A 19,575-nucleotide genomic window follows, 5' to 3' on the forward strand; every position below is an offset into this window, starting at 1 on the left:
CCCTAACAGAGCGCTGGTCAGACGCCCCCCTCCCTCCCTAACAGAGCGCTGAGCAGACCCCCCCTCCCTCCCTAACAGAGCGCTGAGCAGACCCCCCCTCCCTCCCTAACAGAGCGCTGAGCAGACCCCCCCTCCCTCCCTAACAGAGCACTGGTCAGACGCCCCCCTCCCTCCCTAACAGAGCTCTGAGCAGACCCCCCCTCCCTCCCTAACAGAGCGCTGAGCAGACCCCCCCTCCCTCCCTAACAGAGCGCTGGTCAGACGCCCCCCTCCCTCCCTAACAGAGCGCTGAGCAGACCCCCCCTCCCTCCCTAACAGAGCACTGGTCAGACGCCCCCCTCCCTCCCTAACAGAGCTCTGAGCAGACGCCCCCCTCCCTCCCTAACAGAGCGCTGGTCAGACGCCCCCCTCCCTCCCTAACAGAGCACTGAGCAGACGCCCCCGTCCCTCCCTAACAGAGCGCTGGTCAGACGCCCCCCTCCCTCCCTAACAGAGCGCTGAGCAGACGCCCCCGTCCCTCCCTAACAGAGCGCTGGTCAGACGCCCCCGTCCCTCCCTAACAGAGCGCTGAGCAGACCCCCCCCTCCCTCCCTAACAGAGCGCTGGGCAGACGCCCCCGTCCCTCCCTAACAGAGCGCTGAGCAGACGCCCCCGTCCCTCCCTAACAGAGCGCTGAGCAGACGCCCCCCTCCCTCCCTAACAGAGCGCTGAGCAGACGCCCCCCTCGCTCCCTAACAGAGCGCTGAGCAGACGCCCCCCTCCCTCCCTAACAGAGCGCTGAGCAGACGCCCCCGTCCCTCCCTAACAGAGCGCTGGTCAGACGCCCCCGTCGCTCCCTAACAGAGCGCTGAGCAGACGCCCCCCTCCCTCCCTAACAGAGCGCTGGTCAGACGCCCCCGTCGCTCCCTAACAGAGCGCTGAGCAGACGCCCCCGTCCCTCCCTAACAGAGCGCTGGGCAGACGCCCCCGTCGCTCGCTAACAGAGCGCTGAGCAGACGCCCCCGTCCCTCCCTAACAGAGCGCTGGGCAGACGCCCCCGTCCCTCCCTAACAGAGCGCTGAGCAGACGCCCCCCTCCCTAACAGAGCGCTGGGCAGACGCCCCCGTCCCTCCCTAACAGAGCGCTGAGCAGACGCCCCCGTCGCTCGCTAACAGAGCGCTGAGCAGACGCCCCCGTCCCTCCCTAACAGAGCGCTGGGCAGACGCCCCCGTCCCTCCCTAACAGAGCGCTGAGCAGACGCCCCCGTCGCTCGCTAACAGAGCGCTGAGCAGACCCCCCCCTCCCTCCCTAACAGAGCGCTGGTCAGACGCCCCCGTCCCTCCCTAACAGAGCGCTGAGCAGACGCCCCCGTCCCTCCCTAACAGAGCGCTGAGCAGACGCCCCCGTCCCTCCCTAACAGAGCGCTGAGCAGACGCCCCCGTCCCTCCCTAACAGAGCGCTGAGCAGACGCCCCCGTCGCTCGCTAACAGAGCGCTCCCTAACAGAGCGCTGGGGAACAGAATCGGACAGATTTACCAAAGAAAAGAAGAAGGGAGAGGAAAGAGCAACAAAGAGGACAGGATTCGGAGGACTGTGCCGTCATGGTTAGGGCTTTTTCCACAATGATCTGGAGTAGCCAGCCGTGGCTACTGGTGTGTGTGTGTGTGTGTGTGTGTGTGTGTGTGCGTGTTCAATCCCCTCAGTGAGAGCCAGACAAAAGCCAGTTAATTCTAGATGACATTTCCTGGGTGGTGACAGGGGCAGGTCTGACGCGTCACCACACTAGAGATGCGAATATTGCGGATATATCCGCGCCATCCGCGGGTGGGTGGGCCAGTAAAAATCAACATTGTGATTCATTTCGGGTGGATTTGTCAGTTATATTCGTATTTAATAACTACTATAATTATATATATTATATTATAACTGCGAGAAAGCGTGAGACCTGCCAGCAGCTCACTCAAATACCCTCGACCACTTCGTCAACCCAGATCCTGCGAAAGCGAACCTATCATCTTTAAATTGTTTAAGTCAAGAAAATGCGCCTATATGAAAAGCGAATGAGCACAAACGGCTGGACATGATTTAAATGTAAATACAATAACTGTTTGGCGGGTTGGGGGCGGGTCTCTACATTTTAGAAGATAATTCCGTCGGGTGGGTGGCGGGTGGATGATTGATGAGCGCACGCGGATTCGGGTGCGCTCAAACTCCATCCACGCATCTCTACACCACACCCCACCCCGGGAATCTACACCCCCACCCCAGAAGTCTTTCAGGTCCCCCGGAAGAAGTCTCTACTGTCAGACCAAAGGTCAGAGGAACACAACCGACGCCACCGCGCCGCGGATATGCTCCGCCCTCTGTGTGGAGAGAGAACGGAGGGAACGTGAAAAAGTGGGGGGAGCTAGGCGAGGCCATCCACTGTCACTGAGCTTGTGAGAGGAAGGGACGGAAACGAATAAGATGATGTAACAAGTATCAGAACTGTGAAATAGTTTCAAAAGTTACCACCAAAAAAAAGTAGATTTTATAAAAATAATAATAATAAATCCAGTCATGGTGTGTGTGTGCATTTGCGTGTGTGTGTGCATCTGTGTGTGTATGTATTTTCGTGTGTATGTGTGTATGCATAGCGTGTGTGTGTGTGCGTATGTGTGCGAGTGTATGTGTGAGTGTGTGTTTGTCTGTGTCTGTGTGAGTGTGTGTGTGAGTGTGTTTGTCTGTGTCTATATGTGTGTGTGAGTGTGTGTGTGTTTGTCTGTGTGTGGTGTGCGCGTCTGCCCGTCCTCCCTTCAGCCCCCCAGCGCGTCCAGACAGGAACAGGGGTTTTCAAACCGCCACGGCGCCTGGCGAGAGCCGCCCCTCGATCACCGGCGACCTACCATCATCTTCTCAAACAGGGCCAGGATCTCCTTCTCCGAGGTGATCTTGGACGAGAGCTCCTCAAACTCCGCGGAGACGTAGGAGGAGGAGGAGGAGGAGGAGGAGGAGGAGGAGGACCAGTCGCTGGAGGACTTGACGTGAGGGAGGTGCGGCCGCTCCTTCTTGCTCCCTGGGATACGGATGCTGGCGAACCGGTCCCGCTGGACAGAGAGAGAAAGAGAGAGGCGGAGGGAGACAACACGAGAGAGAGAGAAAGAGAGAGAGAGAAAGAGAGAGAACAGGAAAGAGAACAAAAATAAGAATCTCACAGTCGACGGTTTCAACACGCACGCACACTTATTAATACGGCCTCCATAGTTCACAGTGAATGAGTCAAAAGAAATCGATGGGCACAGTGTGTGCTAGTGGAATATGCAGCAGCCGAGTCGGCTTCCACTGCTCTCAGTAGACAGGGAAAAAATAAGGGAGTGTGGGAGGAATGCCTTCTTCAGGGTTGTACTGGATTCTCAACCCTTGTTATAGCCTTGTCATCCCAACTAGCCATTGAGCCAGAGCCAGAAGGACATCAGGATTCTTAGCGAAGGCCCGCGCTAGCCCACACACGAGCCTAATGGTGACGGTCGGCAGCCCAGGCACGTCGTGCGTACGAGCGCCGCGGAGGATCGGCACACGCCGCCCGGGGGGAGGGGTAGGCCGCCACCCGCAGGTCTTCATCATCGCGATCGATCCGGCGAGATTAGCCGCGGGCGCTTTTTTTCGAAAGCCGCTCGCTGCCGTCGTCGCCGGCCGGCTCGCTCGAGACGGTGATGTGTTTTGGAGGGCGCTCGGAGAGGGTGGCGCCCAACGGGGTGTGAATTACCAACGCACGGCGCCCTCTTCAAAGATCCCTCTCTCTCTCTCCCCGTCTCTCGCTCTCGTCATCTCTCTGTCAAATGCACCTCATGTTTGTGTGTTATAACACACTATTTATACTGTACGTACGGTATAGCACTCAGCTTTTCATATGAAGTGTGTTAAATAAAATATATTATTATTATTATTATTATTATTATTATTATAAATCCTAGCGATAGAGGACATGGAAGCAGAGAGAGCAAAAACATTTTTTGTTCACCTGCTTTGGCAATTTCAAGTGTTTACAGCATGTCTGAGAAGGAGAGAGCGCGAGAGGCGCATCCCTTGGTAAACATGCATTAGCTGGGGTGATTTGGCCCTGTGTGTGATGGCTCCCTGTTCAATACGAACTCACTCCCTCCATCACGGAGCCTTTGATGCGGCGAGCTATAGTCGGCGTCCGGCGTCCATCTGAAGCGCGCAGGCGAAGCCTCTCGCCGAAGCGCCCACCCCGTCCGAGCGCCCGCCTCAGGGGCTTTCAGCGCTGACCCCCCCCACCCCCCTCCATCAAAGGTATGAGGCGCAGCAAGGGACACAGGAGGGGGAGATGGCCGCGGGGTTAGGGGTGGGGGAACGAGCAGGCGGGGGCTCAGAGGCAACGCTGCACCATGCCTGATGGTTTGGTTAATGGGGGGGGGGGGGGAGGTTGGAGGGAGACGTTGGGCGGGGGGGTGAGGAGAGGGAAAGAGAGAGGAGGGCGAGCGAGCATACGTGCAGCAGGGCAGGGGGAGCGTTAGGATTTCAAACAGCAGGGTTTTTGATAGATGTTCTGTTGCGATAGGGACGGTTCGGCGCTCCGTGCTACGAGTAAAGACGGCGGTGAGGAAGAAGAAAGGGGGGGGGGGGGGGGGGGGGGGTGAAGGCGAGCTACGACGAGAGATGGAAGGGGGAGAGACAGCGGGGGGGGGGGGGGGGCAGAACAGGCGGAGGAGAGAGTATCAAAAAGGTGGTCTCACCACATCGTCCGTGAGGTTTCTGATGTTCAGATGCTGCGAGCAGGGAGGAAGGAGAAAAGGGAAACCAATCAGGAGGTCACAAGGTCACTACGAGGCAACGCGGTCAGCCTAATGAGCCTACAAGTTCCTGAAATAGGCCTGGGGCTGTTGAGTTCATGTTAAATGCAAAGCCTTATTACTGTACCTGGGCTGGGAGTCAGGGTGTGTGTGTGTGTGTGTGTGTGTGTGTGTGTGTGTGTGTGTGTGTGTGAGTTAGGGATGGACATCACGACGCGTGTGCATCGGTTTAAAAAAAAAAGTGTACACATCTTCGCATCGTCTAAAATACGAGGTTATTAGAATTAGAAATTAAGTTATCAGATTGTAAGCAATGCATCGAGATGTGCATCGCATCGGCCTGGTGATAGAGATCCCCATCCCTAGCGTGTGTGTTTGTGTGTGTGCGTGCGTGTGTGTGTGTGTGTGTGTGTGTGTGTGTGTGTGTGTGTGTGTGTTAAACTAAACTGTGATTTCTCAATGGGGGTGGATTAGTAAACTCAGGCTAAAGATTTCCCAGGGGAGGCGGTGTCTTCATGGTCATCTCAGTCGTTCTACAGTTCTCCTTTCCTTTCCTTCCTTCCCTTCCCTCCCTCCCTCCCTCCCTCCCTCCCTCCCTCCCTCCCTCCCTCCCTCCCTTCCTTCCTCCCTCCCTCCCTTCCTCCCTCCCTCTGCCCCTGCTCTCCCCATACATCCGGCCTGCTATGTTGAACGTCGCCTTGTAAAAAGCCCAGTCCCCACAGACTCAGAGAGGCATCATCCTAGCAGAGGGTGAGTGAGGACGATCTCCAGAGACACTCCTTTTTCTGTGGTGCAAAGAAGAGTGGAAAAGACCGGACCTTATCGGCAATTTCAATCTGTACATGAAAAATATTGACTGTGAAAGGTTCTGTTTGGGTCTCCTCCCTTGTGCTGCTGAGTGCAAAACAACCAGACAGTCGATACAAGCCTGACTTTAATTAACATAAAATCCACCAGGGAAAATGTAAAACATGTCAAGCTGTCAATGCGGCTCCGCTAATGACTTTCTGGCATTAACATTTTTACACGATAGAAAAAGAAAAAGAGAAAAAAAAGGAGAAAAAAAAGAACTTATCCTCCAAGTGCCCAGAAGTAATATTTCTCCCCTCAGATCAATTCAATGATTAGCTCATAGAGGAAGAAATATGTGCATATATACATGTGACAAGATAATTGGATGCATAATTATTGAACCTGGGGAAGGGAGGTGTGACGGTTGTCGCTGGCTCTCACATGACCTGGCCTGACAATTTACATTATACTGAAGAGACATGTTTGCCACATAGAAGATGAATGTTATGTCTGGTGGCAATTAGGCATCGAAACTTGGTTTTTATTGGCGCTCAAAATGGGATCAAAATATTTTCCTACCACTGTATTGTGCACTCCCAAAAACTATCCAACTAACAGCTTTGCTAAGTGTCACGGAGGCAGTGGAGCTTATCTTGGGTCAATTAGGAATAGGGAAAAACATCACTAGGAAAAAAAAAATAAAAAAAATAAATATAGAACAAAATGTTATGAGAAAATGTTGAGACTATTCCAATTGCTGACCACCCCCCCTCCCCCCTCCACAAGTGTCTAATCAGAGCAAAGAGAGCGCTGTAGCATAACAATATCCATTTATCTCTTCAGGCCCAGAGAATTCTCTCTTGACTATTTGGACGCTGTGCTGACTGGTTCATAGACGCCCCATCATCAACGCGCCCCTCACCTTCAACTAACCTTCCCCCTGGCTTCCACTGTAGCTCAATTAGTCCCAGACAGCTAGTGTGGGTTATTTAGCAGTCAACCGGCGCGCCATGTCCAAAATCCTTCAGCACAGCCCCAGATGGCACACATTACAATCGGTCAAACTCCCAATCTACACCCTCGCAACCTTTCCGGCAAACAAACATTAGCACGCGCTATTAATTCAAGTTGTGAACACGCAGTCACTGGAACGAAGACGCACTCAAGCAGAGATGAGGAGCGCGCACACACACACACACACACACACACAGACAGACAGCAGGTGTCGGGGGAATAACACGTCCTGGTTAGAGGAGGCTGTCGGCTGTGCGACTCAAACCATCAGTCTTACTTAATTAAGGAAGTCAGAAGAACGAGCCTGAGCGTTAGCATGAGGCGGTGCTGGAGAATCACCAGCAGCTCGGCCACGCGTGCTGACCTTCGCTTAGGCCAGGAGAAACACACACACCTGATTGGGCGGAGAGAAATTAGGTGGAATAATTATGGAAAACTTGACCGATGACCAGGAGCCAAGAAAAGACACACGAGATAGGCTGGGGCTGGCATTACATGAAGCAATTTGTTTGCAGGTTACGAGTTCCTTCTTGGTCGTTTCATGTAACACCGCCAGGGACTAATAAATAACTCATCTGCAACTTGGTTGTATTCAGTTGCAATATTTTCAACTTTGTTCGACCAGTGGCAAGGAACAGCCAATATAAATGAAGGCATTTGTCAATTGACTTTCCACCTAAAACAATGATCGGCTGGTTAGCGTGGCGTCATGGTCTGTCAACACTGTAGATCGAGTTTGTTTCTGGACATGATTCAATATCATGGCTGCATCCATTGGGAGAGTAAAATAACTTTTGTCGTGATAACTCATGTTCAGTGCGCTATACAAATAAAGCTTTGATTGATTGATTGAGTTGTGATAATAAAACCATGTTCAGATAGTCCAAGTCATTATAATAAGCTATTTTACGTGACATTGCTGGCTATATTTAGAGCAGATGAACTGTGATTGATTCAACTTTAAATCGCAATAGTTGCAAGGAATGATGTCACTTGAAAGTGGATTTGTGTAACCCCAGTCTGAAGGTCAGATTCACTAATTCATTGGTTCCCAAACTTTTCAGTAGCTTTGTCTCCACTGAGCTTGGTAGAATTAAGTGTCTATTGTAGCTGTACAACCACGCCATTTTCTCTCCAATAATAACAAGACACAAAGATGCAAATACAGTAGGTAATTAACATTTTATTAGGGGGAGAATATGAACAAAACAAGTGCTTGGTAAATGATCCCTTGCCACTGTGAAGTAATTAATTGAGAGTAGCAGTATGTCCCTCACTAGTAGGACTAATAGTTTTATTCCCATTCAATTCATGAAAATATATCAATCAATCAAAGCTTTATTTGTAAAGCGCATTTCATACCCAGAGGCAACACAATGCGCTTTACAGAGAACAAGGGAGGAGGGCATACGACCCACCCCTACATATTCCAGAGGGAAGCAAAAAAACAGTAATCACCCGGGGGCCAGATAAGTGAGCTGTAAAAATTATTCCCTGACCCCTCTCAACAAGGCGATGGAGCAAGCTCCTGGAGTATGTTTGTCTACCGGCTAAGAACATTTTTAAAGCAATACATTACATTAAATTACATTTCAGAGTAAGAGAGGCTAAAAAGCATCATATAACTCAGCACAATGTATTTCTACTGTAAGATTAAGGTGTATAGGTGCATTAAGCAATGCTTTCCCTTTCAAGTCTTCTCAAAACAAAGTTGTTGTTTTGAGATTGAGAATGAAGATGGGTTAGGGTTTGGGTTAACCATTTGGGTTAAGCCATTAAGTCCCGCATAGTTTCATACCTCTCCTCTTTGTCATCTCCTTTCGCTCTCAAATCCCTTTTTTACTCGTCAGAGTTGAGGGAAAGCAGCGTTTGTCTCCTTGCTGTCACCTTTACCGAGAACCGTGAACCGTCTCTGTACAATAAGAACAATCCCACCTCAGTATCTATATCCATCTTCAATCAATCAAAGCTTTTTCAAAGCTTTAATTGATTGAAGAGGCATCTTCAGGTCCACAAGAGCCTAAAATGCCTGTTGTGAGTCAGCACGGCGTTCAGCATTTTTATCACTGACGAACTTAAACAAGTCTGCAGCTCAGCTACTTCTGAAGAGCAAGATGAGGGGATTCTCAAAACACAAGGGATACTGCACAGCACAGGGGGTGTGTGTTTGTTAGGACTTTAATGACCGTAGACACGGTGTTCATCGCAACAAAGAGAAACCCTTCAAGACACGTTCATTACTTAGACAAGTCGAAATGCTGTGGTGAACTTGGAGTAACAGAAGTATACAGGTTTGGACATTATGAGCAAGTCGAAAAATGAGGCTCAATGTCCAAAAATTCGTCACTATCCTTTTAAGTCATTCAGAGTCAGACATTCTCTGGGACGATAGAACCAAAACCAATTAATTAATTCTACAAACTGCTCTTATAGTATAGTGGTTCAAAAAAGTATGAAAGCCTTGCCGAATATATGAATAATTTAAAACTACCCATACTGCCGGGAGACACGTGTCTGTGGACACGAACGAGCCAATTACCATGTCAGATATCTTCATTTGCAACCACTCAGAAATACTGCCCCTTTGAGGCACAAGTCATTTGACTGGCCTAGCCTATACAGCTTCCTTTCAATGCAGCTAGGCTTTAATTAGCTGCTCAAGTGACATCGAAGCATCCGACAAGATCATAACAACCAGAGTGTGTGTTGGTCGTGTGTCTGTGCGCGCACTCACAGGCGTGCAGAAGTGTGTCATTGCTTGAACACAGAGCGCGGTGTAGCACAGACGGATTAGCCTGCTAAGTCCCCCGTGCGCTCCCTAGTGAGCTCAGCCTGAGTAAGAGTGTGCCTGAGTGGAAGCAGGAAGAGCTGTCCCATGGGACCTTCATTTGGAAAAAAATATGTACGGTAGTCAATAGCGATGAACAAATAATTTATTGATTCTGTTTGAACTGTGCCATGACCATACATATGATGTTTGTCAATTTAAAACATAATCTTGCATTACAGTATTACAACAAACTGTGACTTAACTTAGTCGCAGTCTGTTGTAATACTGTAAAGCAGTTATTCCAGAACGACTAAAATTATTAAGAGAGGTGAAAATCACTATTAGTCTGGCCATGTTGAGAGCTGCAGGAATGCAAAAGGAGAGTTAGTTCTGTAAGAGCCGGCATGCGAGATCGGCTTCACAAGGTTTTGCTGAGTGTTAAACGAGTGTAATGTCGGCTAGCTAATATTAGCTAACTTTGGCGTTAACCGAGACGAGTAACATTTATGTTTGAAATTGACAAACATCACAACATCGGGATCAATGAATAATTTTTCTCACGCTGTTCACTACCATTCATATCTTTTCTGATTTAAAAGGTAAATGGTAAATGGACTGCCCTTATATAGCGCTTTTCCACCTTAGCGGCACTCAAAGCGTTTTACAATGACCTCTCATTCACCCATTCACACATACATTCACACACCAATGGCGGTAGCTGCCGTGCAAGGTGCTAACCTGCTCATTGGGAGCAATTTGGGGTTAGGTGTCTTGCTCAAGGACACTTCGACATGTGGACAGTCGGAGCTGGGAATTCGAACCACTGACCCTTCGATCACTGAACGACCCGCTCTACCAACTGAGCTACAGCCGCCCCACGGTCCATGGTGGTTCCCTCTTCCTGATTCCGTTTAGGCACTCTATACACCTCATCATGCCCCACTGGCCTGGGGTCCAGCAGACATGACAACAGGCCCGAGGGCTGGATGGTAGATAGGTGGTAAGAAGGCAAGTGCAATGGATGGGCCTGACGAAAGTCTCTCAAAGGTTTGTTGACTTCTCAGACATTGGGCTCAGGAGAGAGACCTATTCACAAAACTAATTTTGACTTCGTTTGGCTTGACTGCCAAATAAGAATAGGCCTAGCCTACATCTTCAACCTCTCATTCTCTTTGCTGCAAAGGCTTTTTTGTTGGTTGGTTTGTTCATTTTTAACAGCGAGTTGATCATCCCAAAAAGTGAATAGACAAAAATAAAACTGTTTGAAACAAATGGACTACAAAACGACTCTTTGTGCATGTTAAAACTAATACAACTCCTCACTAAAGCCTAAGCAGATTAAGAGGGGCCTATTACTTTTGGGCTGCACAGATGAGGCCATTGCTAATGTGCAGTCAATGATTGTGTAGCCTCTAAACACGTAATATTTGTCTTGTTTACAATGAACTTAAACCAAACCAGAAAGTCATTATTTTCAGTAATAAGTTCAATAAACTGAATTTGGTGGTTACAGACGCTGTTATTTTGAAAGACTCAATTGACCAGCATGCATTGCCCGAAACTAAGCTATCGGGAGGAGGTGTTGACGGGTCTGAAGAAGGGCTGGGTATCGCCACCGATTTCCCTAAACGAGTTGATTCCAATTTTATGATATCAAATCAGCTAGGGATATTTCAGTTACAATACCAATTTTGCTTGGATATGAAAGATATTCTCAGAGAACTAACCTCTAACCACAATAGGACTATTATTTTACTTGGAGTTGATCTCTTGTGTTGTTTGTCTACATAATATTTAAAATTAAACGTGAACAATGGGCTGGATACAGCTGGAAAATTAAGTCAGTCTGAAAATATAGACATTGTTTAAAGACAACAAAAAACAACAAAGGACTGTCTGCAGTATTGAAGCACGTTGTACAGTGTGTAATGGAAATTCTGCATTATTAGATCTTAGTTGAACCCCTTAACATATTAGACCCCTAACATATTAGACCTTAGTTGAATTAATTTAACAGACTGTGCGTTGTTTTGGCCAGTTAGAGCTGGCCTCTCATTCCTTGGCTATGTCGTGTATTAATCTGATTAGGCCCTAATTAGACCCAACCCTTTGTTCTAATTAAGATGATATTATACATGTCTATTGAATAAAAGAGTTCAAGCCGAAGCAGCAGAATAGTTTCAGGAGAGTTTTCATGAGGGGGCGAGAGTCACGAGAGGAGAGTCGTGTGAGAAGCCAGGTGTTCTCACAGAACGAGAAGTTGAAACATTGAAATGAGAAGTTGAAACATTGAAATTAGATAACATTGTTTCAAGAACCACAGAACGAGAAGTGAAACAGGGAAGAGTGCACCATCAGCAGAATGTAAGAAGAGAACTGATGTTTTTCCTTCATTAAAAAGATAAGGTCGACAAATTTCAAGATTAGGCAAGTCTTTTCTACTGAACACGATGTGTTGTTTTGACAAAATGAATGTACAAATGAATAATGTTTTTTAAAAATTGGCATGAGTCAGAGACAAGGCTAATGGTGAATTAAAACTGTGCATCAGCTCACCCACCACCAGGGGGAAGCACTTACAATACAGTTTCAATACACCATTAAGTATTACCTGGGAACTCTTACCACTAGGGGGAAGCACTTGCAATGTATATGTTAATACACTATTATAATCGTGCCAAATTAGGGGTGTGTTTTAAAAAATGGGTTGTGGTCAAGCTAGAAGGGCGGGGATAGCCCAGGGAAGGTATATAAGACGCTGTCACAAGTCAGTCTGTGTGTCATCTCTCGAGAGCCCACCGGTCTTATTGTCTGTTACTGCTGAACAAGCAATAAAGCCTGTTGCATCAGATCCAAGTGTTACCAGTGCCTTATTGATCTGACTTCAACTACTGAACAAAGAACTTTAAAGACTTGAATCACCCAGTTAAGGCGTCGTACACGTCAGCTAGAGAAAGACTTGTGTACTCTTTACTCTTGTGTTTTTGTAGAAGTGTCTCTACTCGCACCCCCATCATACCAGTTCTGTCGACAAAACAGGAATCCAGCTGGGCTGGGGGGTGAGAGCCGGGAAGTAACTCAGACATCATGGTTGCTCCTTTTGACTGTATAAATGTTGACTGTAACCACAGATCTGGGTCGCCATTTCTCACATTGCAGACTGCTATGCGCATGAAGAAACTGAGATTTGACAGTCCCCTTCTCGAGATGGGTTATTCGGGGTGTTTGTATGTTATTGTGCTGTTTGTATATACTGTATTGTATGTGGCTATTATGCTGCTTGCGCGCACAGTAATAAACTTTGTTAACAATACTTTGTCACGGAAATTCCCAAGACACCTGTCAGTGACCCCACTCTGTTTGTTCAGAGTCGCTCAGAGTGGCAGACATGAACAACCAAGCCTGCAAAAATGTTATAAAAACACAGACTCACCATGTTCGCTTGAATGGGAAGAAGTGAGGCAGACATTGTCTCTGACACACACACACACACACACACACACACACACAGAGGGTGTTTTGCTCATTAAAACCTTATTTCTAAGAGAGGGGCAGCGGCGGGTATTCAACACTGCGCCCATGCCTAGGCAGTATTAGCACCTATTAAAGAGCCCTTCATTCTTGGGCCAGACAGCCTTCTCATTAGAGAACGCTGCTCTGGTCAGACTCTGAGACAAGGGGGCAATTCACAGAGCCTGATTAGGACAAACACGTGTAGCACCGCCACACAAGCAGCCCAGTCTGTCTGGAAGAGCGGTTCATAATAGATGGGCTGGTGCCGGGCTCTGCAGAGAGCTTTGCTCGCTGGCAGCTTAACGGGAGACGCCAGGAGGACCAGGGCCACGCACGCACAGCCACAACAGTTGTCACATAATTGTCATATAAAGGCGCGCGAGAGGCACACGGGAACCGTCTCGAATCAATTTGGCATCGGTTTCTTATCAAGGAAATACAGACAACAGGAAAAGTGGGGGGTCTGAAAATTCAATAACGCCTACGACACTTTCCCGTGTTACGGATCGCCCTGTATTTCTTCGGGGCTTGAAGGCCGTGGAGGCGCCATGGTTACCTTGATAACAGAACTGCTCGTGGGAGGTGGTGCTAAGGGCTGCACGATTATGACAAAAAATAATAATTGCGATTATTTGCTTCAAATGGTAATTGCGATGAATAATTGCGATTCATATTTAATATATAATATTAATATATAATAACCAAAATGCTCCCAAATCACAGACGTTGATCCCTTTCTTGCTACTGACTCACTGACCTCGTTTTCGCTCATTTTGTCACTACTCACGGCTGCAGGTACTCTTGTCTTGTGACACAGGTCTTGACCTACTGCTGTCTGTCTTCTCAGTGAAATTGCTACACACAGCACACTCAGCGGGAACACGTGATTGGTCAGAAAGCATAAGCACCTGTGATTCGTCCGTGTAGTCCTAGCACAGTCAATTCAAAGAAAAAAATGTAATCACATAAATTGTGGCCTTTTGCAATTAGTTAATCGCGGAGGTCATAATTGCGATTTCGATTAATTCATGATTAATTGTGCAGCCCTAGTGGTGGTGAGGGGGGGCTCTGGCTTTCAAAGGAGGCGATGGTGGGTGTCGAATGTCGATAGCGTGGCGGAGGGGGGGGGGCAGCAGTGACATCTTGACTGGCAAGGCTCTCACTCTCGCTGGTGGTCCCGTTAAGGGCCCCGCAGTCATCTGCTCCAAGCCCGGTAAGATACGCCAGGCACGCATGCACAGCACTGGGGGGGCCGAACGGGAGAAAGCAAGCGAGACAAAGAGAGAGAGAGATGTGGACAGACAACGCCAATCCCACCGACCGATGGTGGCACTGTGATAGGATGAGAGGGAAACGAACGTGGCGCTTGCTTTGTAAATGGTGGGTCCATGAGCGGTGAGTGACAGAGGGGTGGCGTGATGAGGGGCGAGCGTGCTCTGGTAAGGATCGGGGTCGCTACTTCCGACTTCGGCAGGGGGGCTGGCAGCATCGGATTGGAGAAGCACTGATTCAATAAGCCAGCATGGGTTCCTCCAGCTGCTGTCTGCCCGCCAACCACTGACAATGTGGCCAGACCACTCAACAGGCCATGGCTAGAACTGTAGCGGGCTGAAGAGGAAGGTACCAGATTCAAACCATGTCAGGTAGAGTACGATTCAATACAAGTCGATGCATGTTCAAATTATTTGTCAACTGAGAACTAATTTAATGTGAAGACTTGAGTGGGAGAGCTACTGGGTATTTGAAGTGGTTATATTCCTAAATGCTCAGTGGATTCTTCAGGGGCATCTTTTGTTGTTGTAGTTCGTTAAACAAAAAAATATCTCAAAAACAAGAAAATGTTGTGAAAATGCAGCTCTTCCAATTTAATCCAAGGCACACTAGGTTTGTGAAGTTAAAATGCCATTATTTCTATGCCGAAATTGAAAGATTACTGTAACCCTTTTAGTACAGTGCCAACATTCCGAATATTAATTGGATTTTTCCTATATTACTAGAAAGCGCAGTTTCTCAGCTTTCAGGAAGTGTTGGAATTTGTGTGATTTTTTATTTGATTCATTTTGCCACTGAGACGGTCATATTCAAACGGTTAAAAAGACCGACACGTTGCAACCACAGGTCTTCATCAGGGTGAGTCGATGAAGGAATCAGTCGATGACCCTGATGAAGACCTGTGGTCGCATCCTGACGACCCCGCCCCCACCTGCCGAGAAGACGTGCTCAAATCTTACGGTGTTCACAGAAGCAAATTAAGGTATGTCCTTGCCACCTTGATAGGTACTGTACATACAATTCAATCAATCAAAGCTTTATTTGTATAGCGCATTTCATACCCAGAGGCAACACAATGCGCTTTACAGAGAACAAGGGAGGTGGGCATACGACCCACTCTCTACATATTCCAGAGGGAAGCAACAAAACAGTAATCACCCGGGGGCCAGATAAGTGAGCTGTAAAAATTCCTCCCTGACCCCTCTCAACAAGGCGATCGAGCAAGCTCCAGGAGTATGTTTGTCTTCCAGCTAAGAACATTTATAAAGCAATACATTACATTAAATTACATTTTCAATTTCAATTGCATGTGCGCTGCTTTGCGGTAGCCTACTACTCGCATCTACATTTTGAAGATTGATTACGTATTTTCCTCCCCCCAAAGTCGACGACTAGTCGAAGTTGGGGTATTTATTTGACAGCCCACTGGTGACCAATCATCAAATGCATGTCAGTACTGTAGCCTTGCACCCTGGAGATACCAGTTACTTTGTTTACCTCCGAGGGGAAATCATGTTTAACTCCTACGGGAAATCATTTAGCCTATATCTGTCAGCTCAATAACAATCCGAGTACAATCGTGTAACAACATGACAACCATATCATTCATTAACCTCAATCAGAAAAATATCTGCTAAATACATCTGAGAAATGCAACAGTTTTGACGCTGCAAGAGGAGCTGTTTTTTCCGTAAAAGGGTAAAAGGGATAGCTCACCCATTTAACTGACAGGTAAAATGTATCACAGAAAGTTCAACGCTGATAAAAACCAGAGAGAGGTCCATTTTGGTTCATTAACAATACCTCATTAAACCCGTCTCCCCAGGTCAGTTCAGGTCAGTTCTCTCCCCTCTCTCTCCACATTCATGACTCACCGCACCTCTTTAAATCACTTTCTATTTGCACTGTGAGCGGATGTATCTCGCCGAGCCATCCCTCACAATGCACTGAGTCAAGTAGCCCATTACTGCAAATCACTCAACATAAATAAACACGACACCCCCCTCCCCTTCTGTCTGTGCCAAATATCCCCTCTGATGAAACACAAACTAACCGGCGTCTCTGCCACCAACTGACGAACGCACGCATGTTAGTCCACTTCCGTTTCCCCGACAATAACAAATATGTGCAGCCTGATCTCTTCCCAACAGCTTTGTTCAATTCAATTCATCTCAAAGCCATGCGCTGAATAAACTAAGTGTTACAAGAGTACGTGATGTGTGCAAGGTAGATAATACAGGCCTACTTGTTGACACTCCTGGAACTTTTCTATGGACACAAGGACAGGAACGTCATTTCCTTTAGTATAACAGCCACCCTCCGTCAGTGAGCGAACAATACAGCAGCATCTGATATTCCATTCACTGATTCAAGAATCAATCAACCACAAAAGGGGGTTGATGTCAAAAAGCCGATTTGTCTTGACTGGAAACTTAAAAGAACTTTAAGAAGGAGCAAATAGCCTACTACTTTGGCCCTGAATTTGGCCCTCTTTGCCAAACACCTTGTTAAAGACGGTGGGAAGCAGGTAGTCATTGATGAACTCAGGACGTCGACGTGACCTACGGAGGAAGGATAAAGGTAAAGAGCAATTGCGCCGTCGAGAGCTACGGTTTATAGGTTTATAGGTTACAGAAACGATGGATTCATTTCACCCAACGTAATCTCCACGTCCCTTTTAATTAAATTCTCGATAACGCATCTTTCAATTAGCTGTCGAAGACCAGTAGTTGTCACAACGACAAACCGGCAGATAGCTTGTTGTTGTTGGAACAAGGTTCATTTATGTTGGAACAAGGTTCATTTAAATCACATCGTATGACAAGAAAATGACAGAGAGAGAGAGAGAGAGAGAGAGAGAGAGAGGACCGAGAGACAAACTGGTACCATGAAGGTCAGCGAAACGTATGAATGAAAAACAAACAGCCTATTGGGCAATACATCATCCCACGCTGGGGCCCTCGTACTGTACTTGCAGCCCATTAAAACCTGCCCGTGCCGCATTGCGTACAACTCCATCAAGGTGAAGGCCACTGATCAAGTCAACTGCTGTCCATTAGACTCCATCAGGCAGGCAGGCAGGCAGGCAGGCAGGCCAGCAGACAGGCTCACCTGGATGGAAGTCTTCACCTTGGAGAGGGCCTGGCAACGGCACAAGTGACAGAGCTGCAGTCGAGAACGCTAGCCTCGGGGTGCCTCTGTGGTCTGCAGCGGTGACTGAGCAACAGTCAGCCTGGCCTTGAGGTGCCTGCAGAGCTGCCGAGGAGGAATAGCTGCTGCAGTCGAATGCAGGCTGGTCTCACTGGCCTGTAGCTAATGCTAACGTGTAGCTAATGAGACGTCCTTGTTGAATGAACAAAACACTTTTGTCAATATCTGTTGATGTGCGCTGCATTTGAGGTGAGAGCTCTCCCTAAAAGCATTAGCATACTCCGAAACGCTCTGCTCCAGCTGTATCAGACCTAGCTATGTAAATGGCACAGTAACGTTACAGCAAAAACATTTTTGCAGGTGCAGGCAGGAGTCAAGAGGGGCAGGCGAAGGTAGTAGGGCTGGGTATCGATTCGAATTTCAAGAATAAATTCGATTACGATTCACAAGGTTCAGAATCAATTATCACGATTCAATATTGATTCGGTTAGTGTTACTAAAACCAGTTTTTTTTTTTTTTCTGTAACCTTAATTACATGACTCTCAAGTTATGCAACACATCAATACTAGGGCTGGGTATCGATACTGATTTCCAAAAATGAATGAATGAATGAATCATTGAATGAATTAATGAACTTAATGTATTAATTTATTCATTCATTCATTAAGGGGAGACACGGTAGGTGAAAACATCGTTTTTCAACGCCCTGGTCAAATTTGAGATTTTGTGCTAGTTTGCTTCCATAACATGTCTTCTTTCATACTAGTGGAAATAAAACATCAAAAATACGCATTTAGATGTTTATTTTACTTCATTTAGTCTGTTTGCGTCTGTAGATTCTTCCTAAAATCACCAAAAGTTAGCATTTTTTCGCAACGAACCATAGCGCGGCCGTCTTTTGGATCCGCTGGTGTAATATATCGATAGAGAGATCTCTCTCTCTAGCCTGATGTTATCGCAACCAAACTTGATAGTTTCATTTGTATCAGCAACCAATCGTGGAAATACAAAGGCGGGTTTGATGCTAACCGTGAAATCTCATTGGCTGTTGTTGATTTCTGAGAACGTGATTGGTTCAGCGCGTCATGTGACACGTTTCCATTTCCTGATATCTAATCCAAACAATGCCGTCTGTAAAGCGTTCTAAACGTAATAAGCAACAATGACAACAGTGTTTGCCCGCAAGGTTGAACAGAAAACAAGAGAAACTAAATGGAAAGGTTTACATTTATGAGATATAAAGTGCCTATTCGCGCAAGTTGTCATTAGCCGGTGCTAGCATGTCCAGTGAGCAGCAGGGAGATGGGGCTAGCGTTAGCATGTCCAGTGAGCAGCAGAGAGATGTTGCGCGTTTGAATGAGCTGATAACTGGGTTGATTTGTCCTAATTGTGCAGGGACTGGTCTTAAAATTAACATAGATCCTCAGAATAGTGGGTTCTGTAGTACTTTGCTCTTAGAGTGCAGTCTTTGTGAGAAATGGCTATCGCAAAAGTGTCAACAACTAGGAATGATGTTGCATTTGATGTCAATGTGAGGATGGTCCTCTTAGCGCACGAGTTAGGGTTGGGGTATGCAGCTCTCCAAAAGATTAGTAAAGTGTTAGGGATCCCAGGGCTTCATCTGAAAACGTATCAGAAACATGACAGAGAGGGTGACAGGTAGGCTATTGAAACGTGTTCCCTCTTTCTCTCTCTCTCTCTCTCTCTCCCTGTGGCATTTCTACATGCATCCATAAACTGACCAAATAAACTGTTTTAATTTCAGTTGCTGAAATAGAGAGAGGTCTGGAGTCCTTGCACAGAAGCAGAGAGCAGATTAGGCAGGCATATGCAGATGTGGACCCAGAGGTAGGTAAGCTGACTGCCAATAAATGCAAAATGTTACAAAATTATTACAGTTATTGAGAATTATTACAATAATTCTCAATAACCAGCGTTCAGTGGACAACATGAAGGCGGCAATATGGGGTAGTCTGCTTCACTGATGACAACCCCATGCGCACCAGGAACATATTGTGGTTTTAGGACAGTTTTGGGGACTGCAGCTGAGTGGGATCTACAAACTAGCTGCTTAGAATAGTTTTGTAGACTGCAGCTGAGTGGGTTCTACAAACCAGCTGCCTAGAACAGTTTTGTTGATAGCTAGTGTGGTGCCATCTGAGGAGTGACTCTGCAGACCTATGACGGCGTAGCCTGATGTCTCCTATGGTGTTGCTTTTGACGATGGTTATATCACTTGTTTGTTTGGCAATCTATATTTAGCTTCTATTGGTGTTTACCCTGCATTGTTT

The 19,575-nt window shown here is 47.2% G+C and overlaps 1 protein-coding gene across 1 annotated transcript in view; it reads right to left on the reverse strand.

Moving 5' to 3' along the window:
- LOC311315847 (protein diaphanous homolog 3-like) overlaps positions 1-19,575 on the reverse strand; it is a gene marked incomplete at both ends in the record, with an annotated part of 177,342 nt that overhangs the window by 148,297 nt on the left and 9,470 nt on the right. The window contains 2 exons of the mRNA XM_084446546.1: positions 2,865-3,065; positions 4,716-4,748. Of these exons, the coding sequence (XP_084302672.1) occupies positions 2,865-3,065; positions 4,716-4,748 (234 nt within the window). The remainder of the gene's footprint in view (positions 1-2,864; positions 3,066-4,715; positions 4,749-19,575) is intronic.

This window comes from Borostomias antarcticus, assembly GCF_949987555.1.
Source record: "Borostomias antarcticus genome assembly, chromosome: 12".
Taxonomy (NCBI): domain Eukaryota; kingdom Metazoa; phylum Chordata; class Actinopteri; order Stomiiformes; family Stomiidae; genus Borostomias; species Borostomias antarcticus.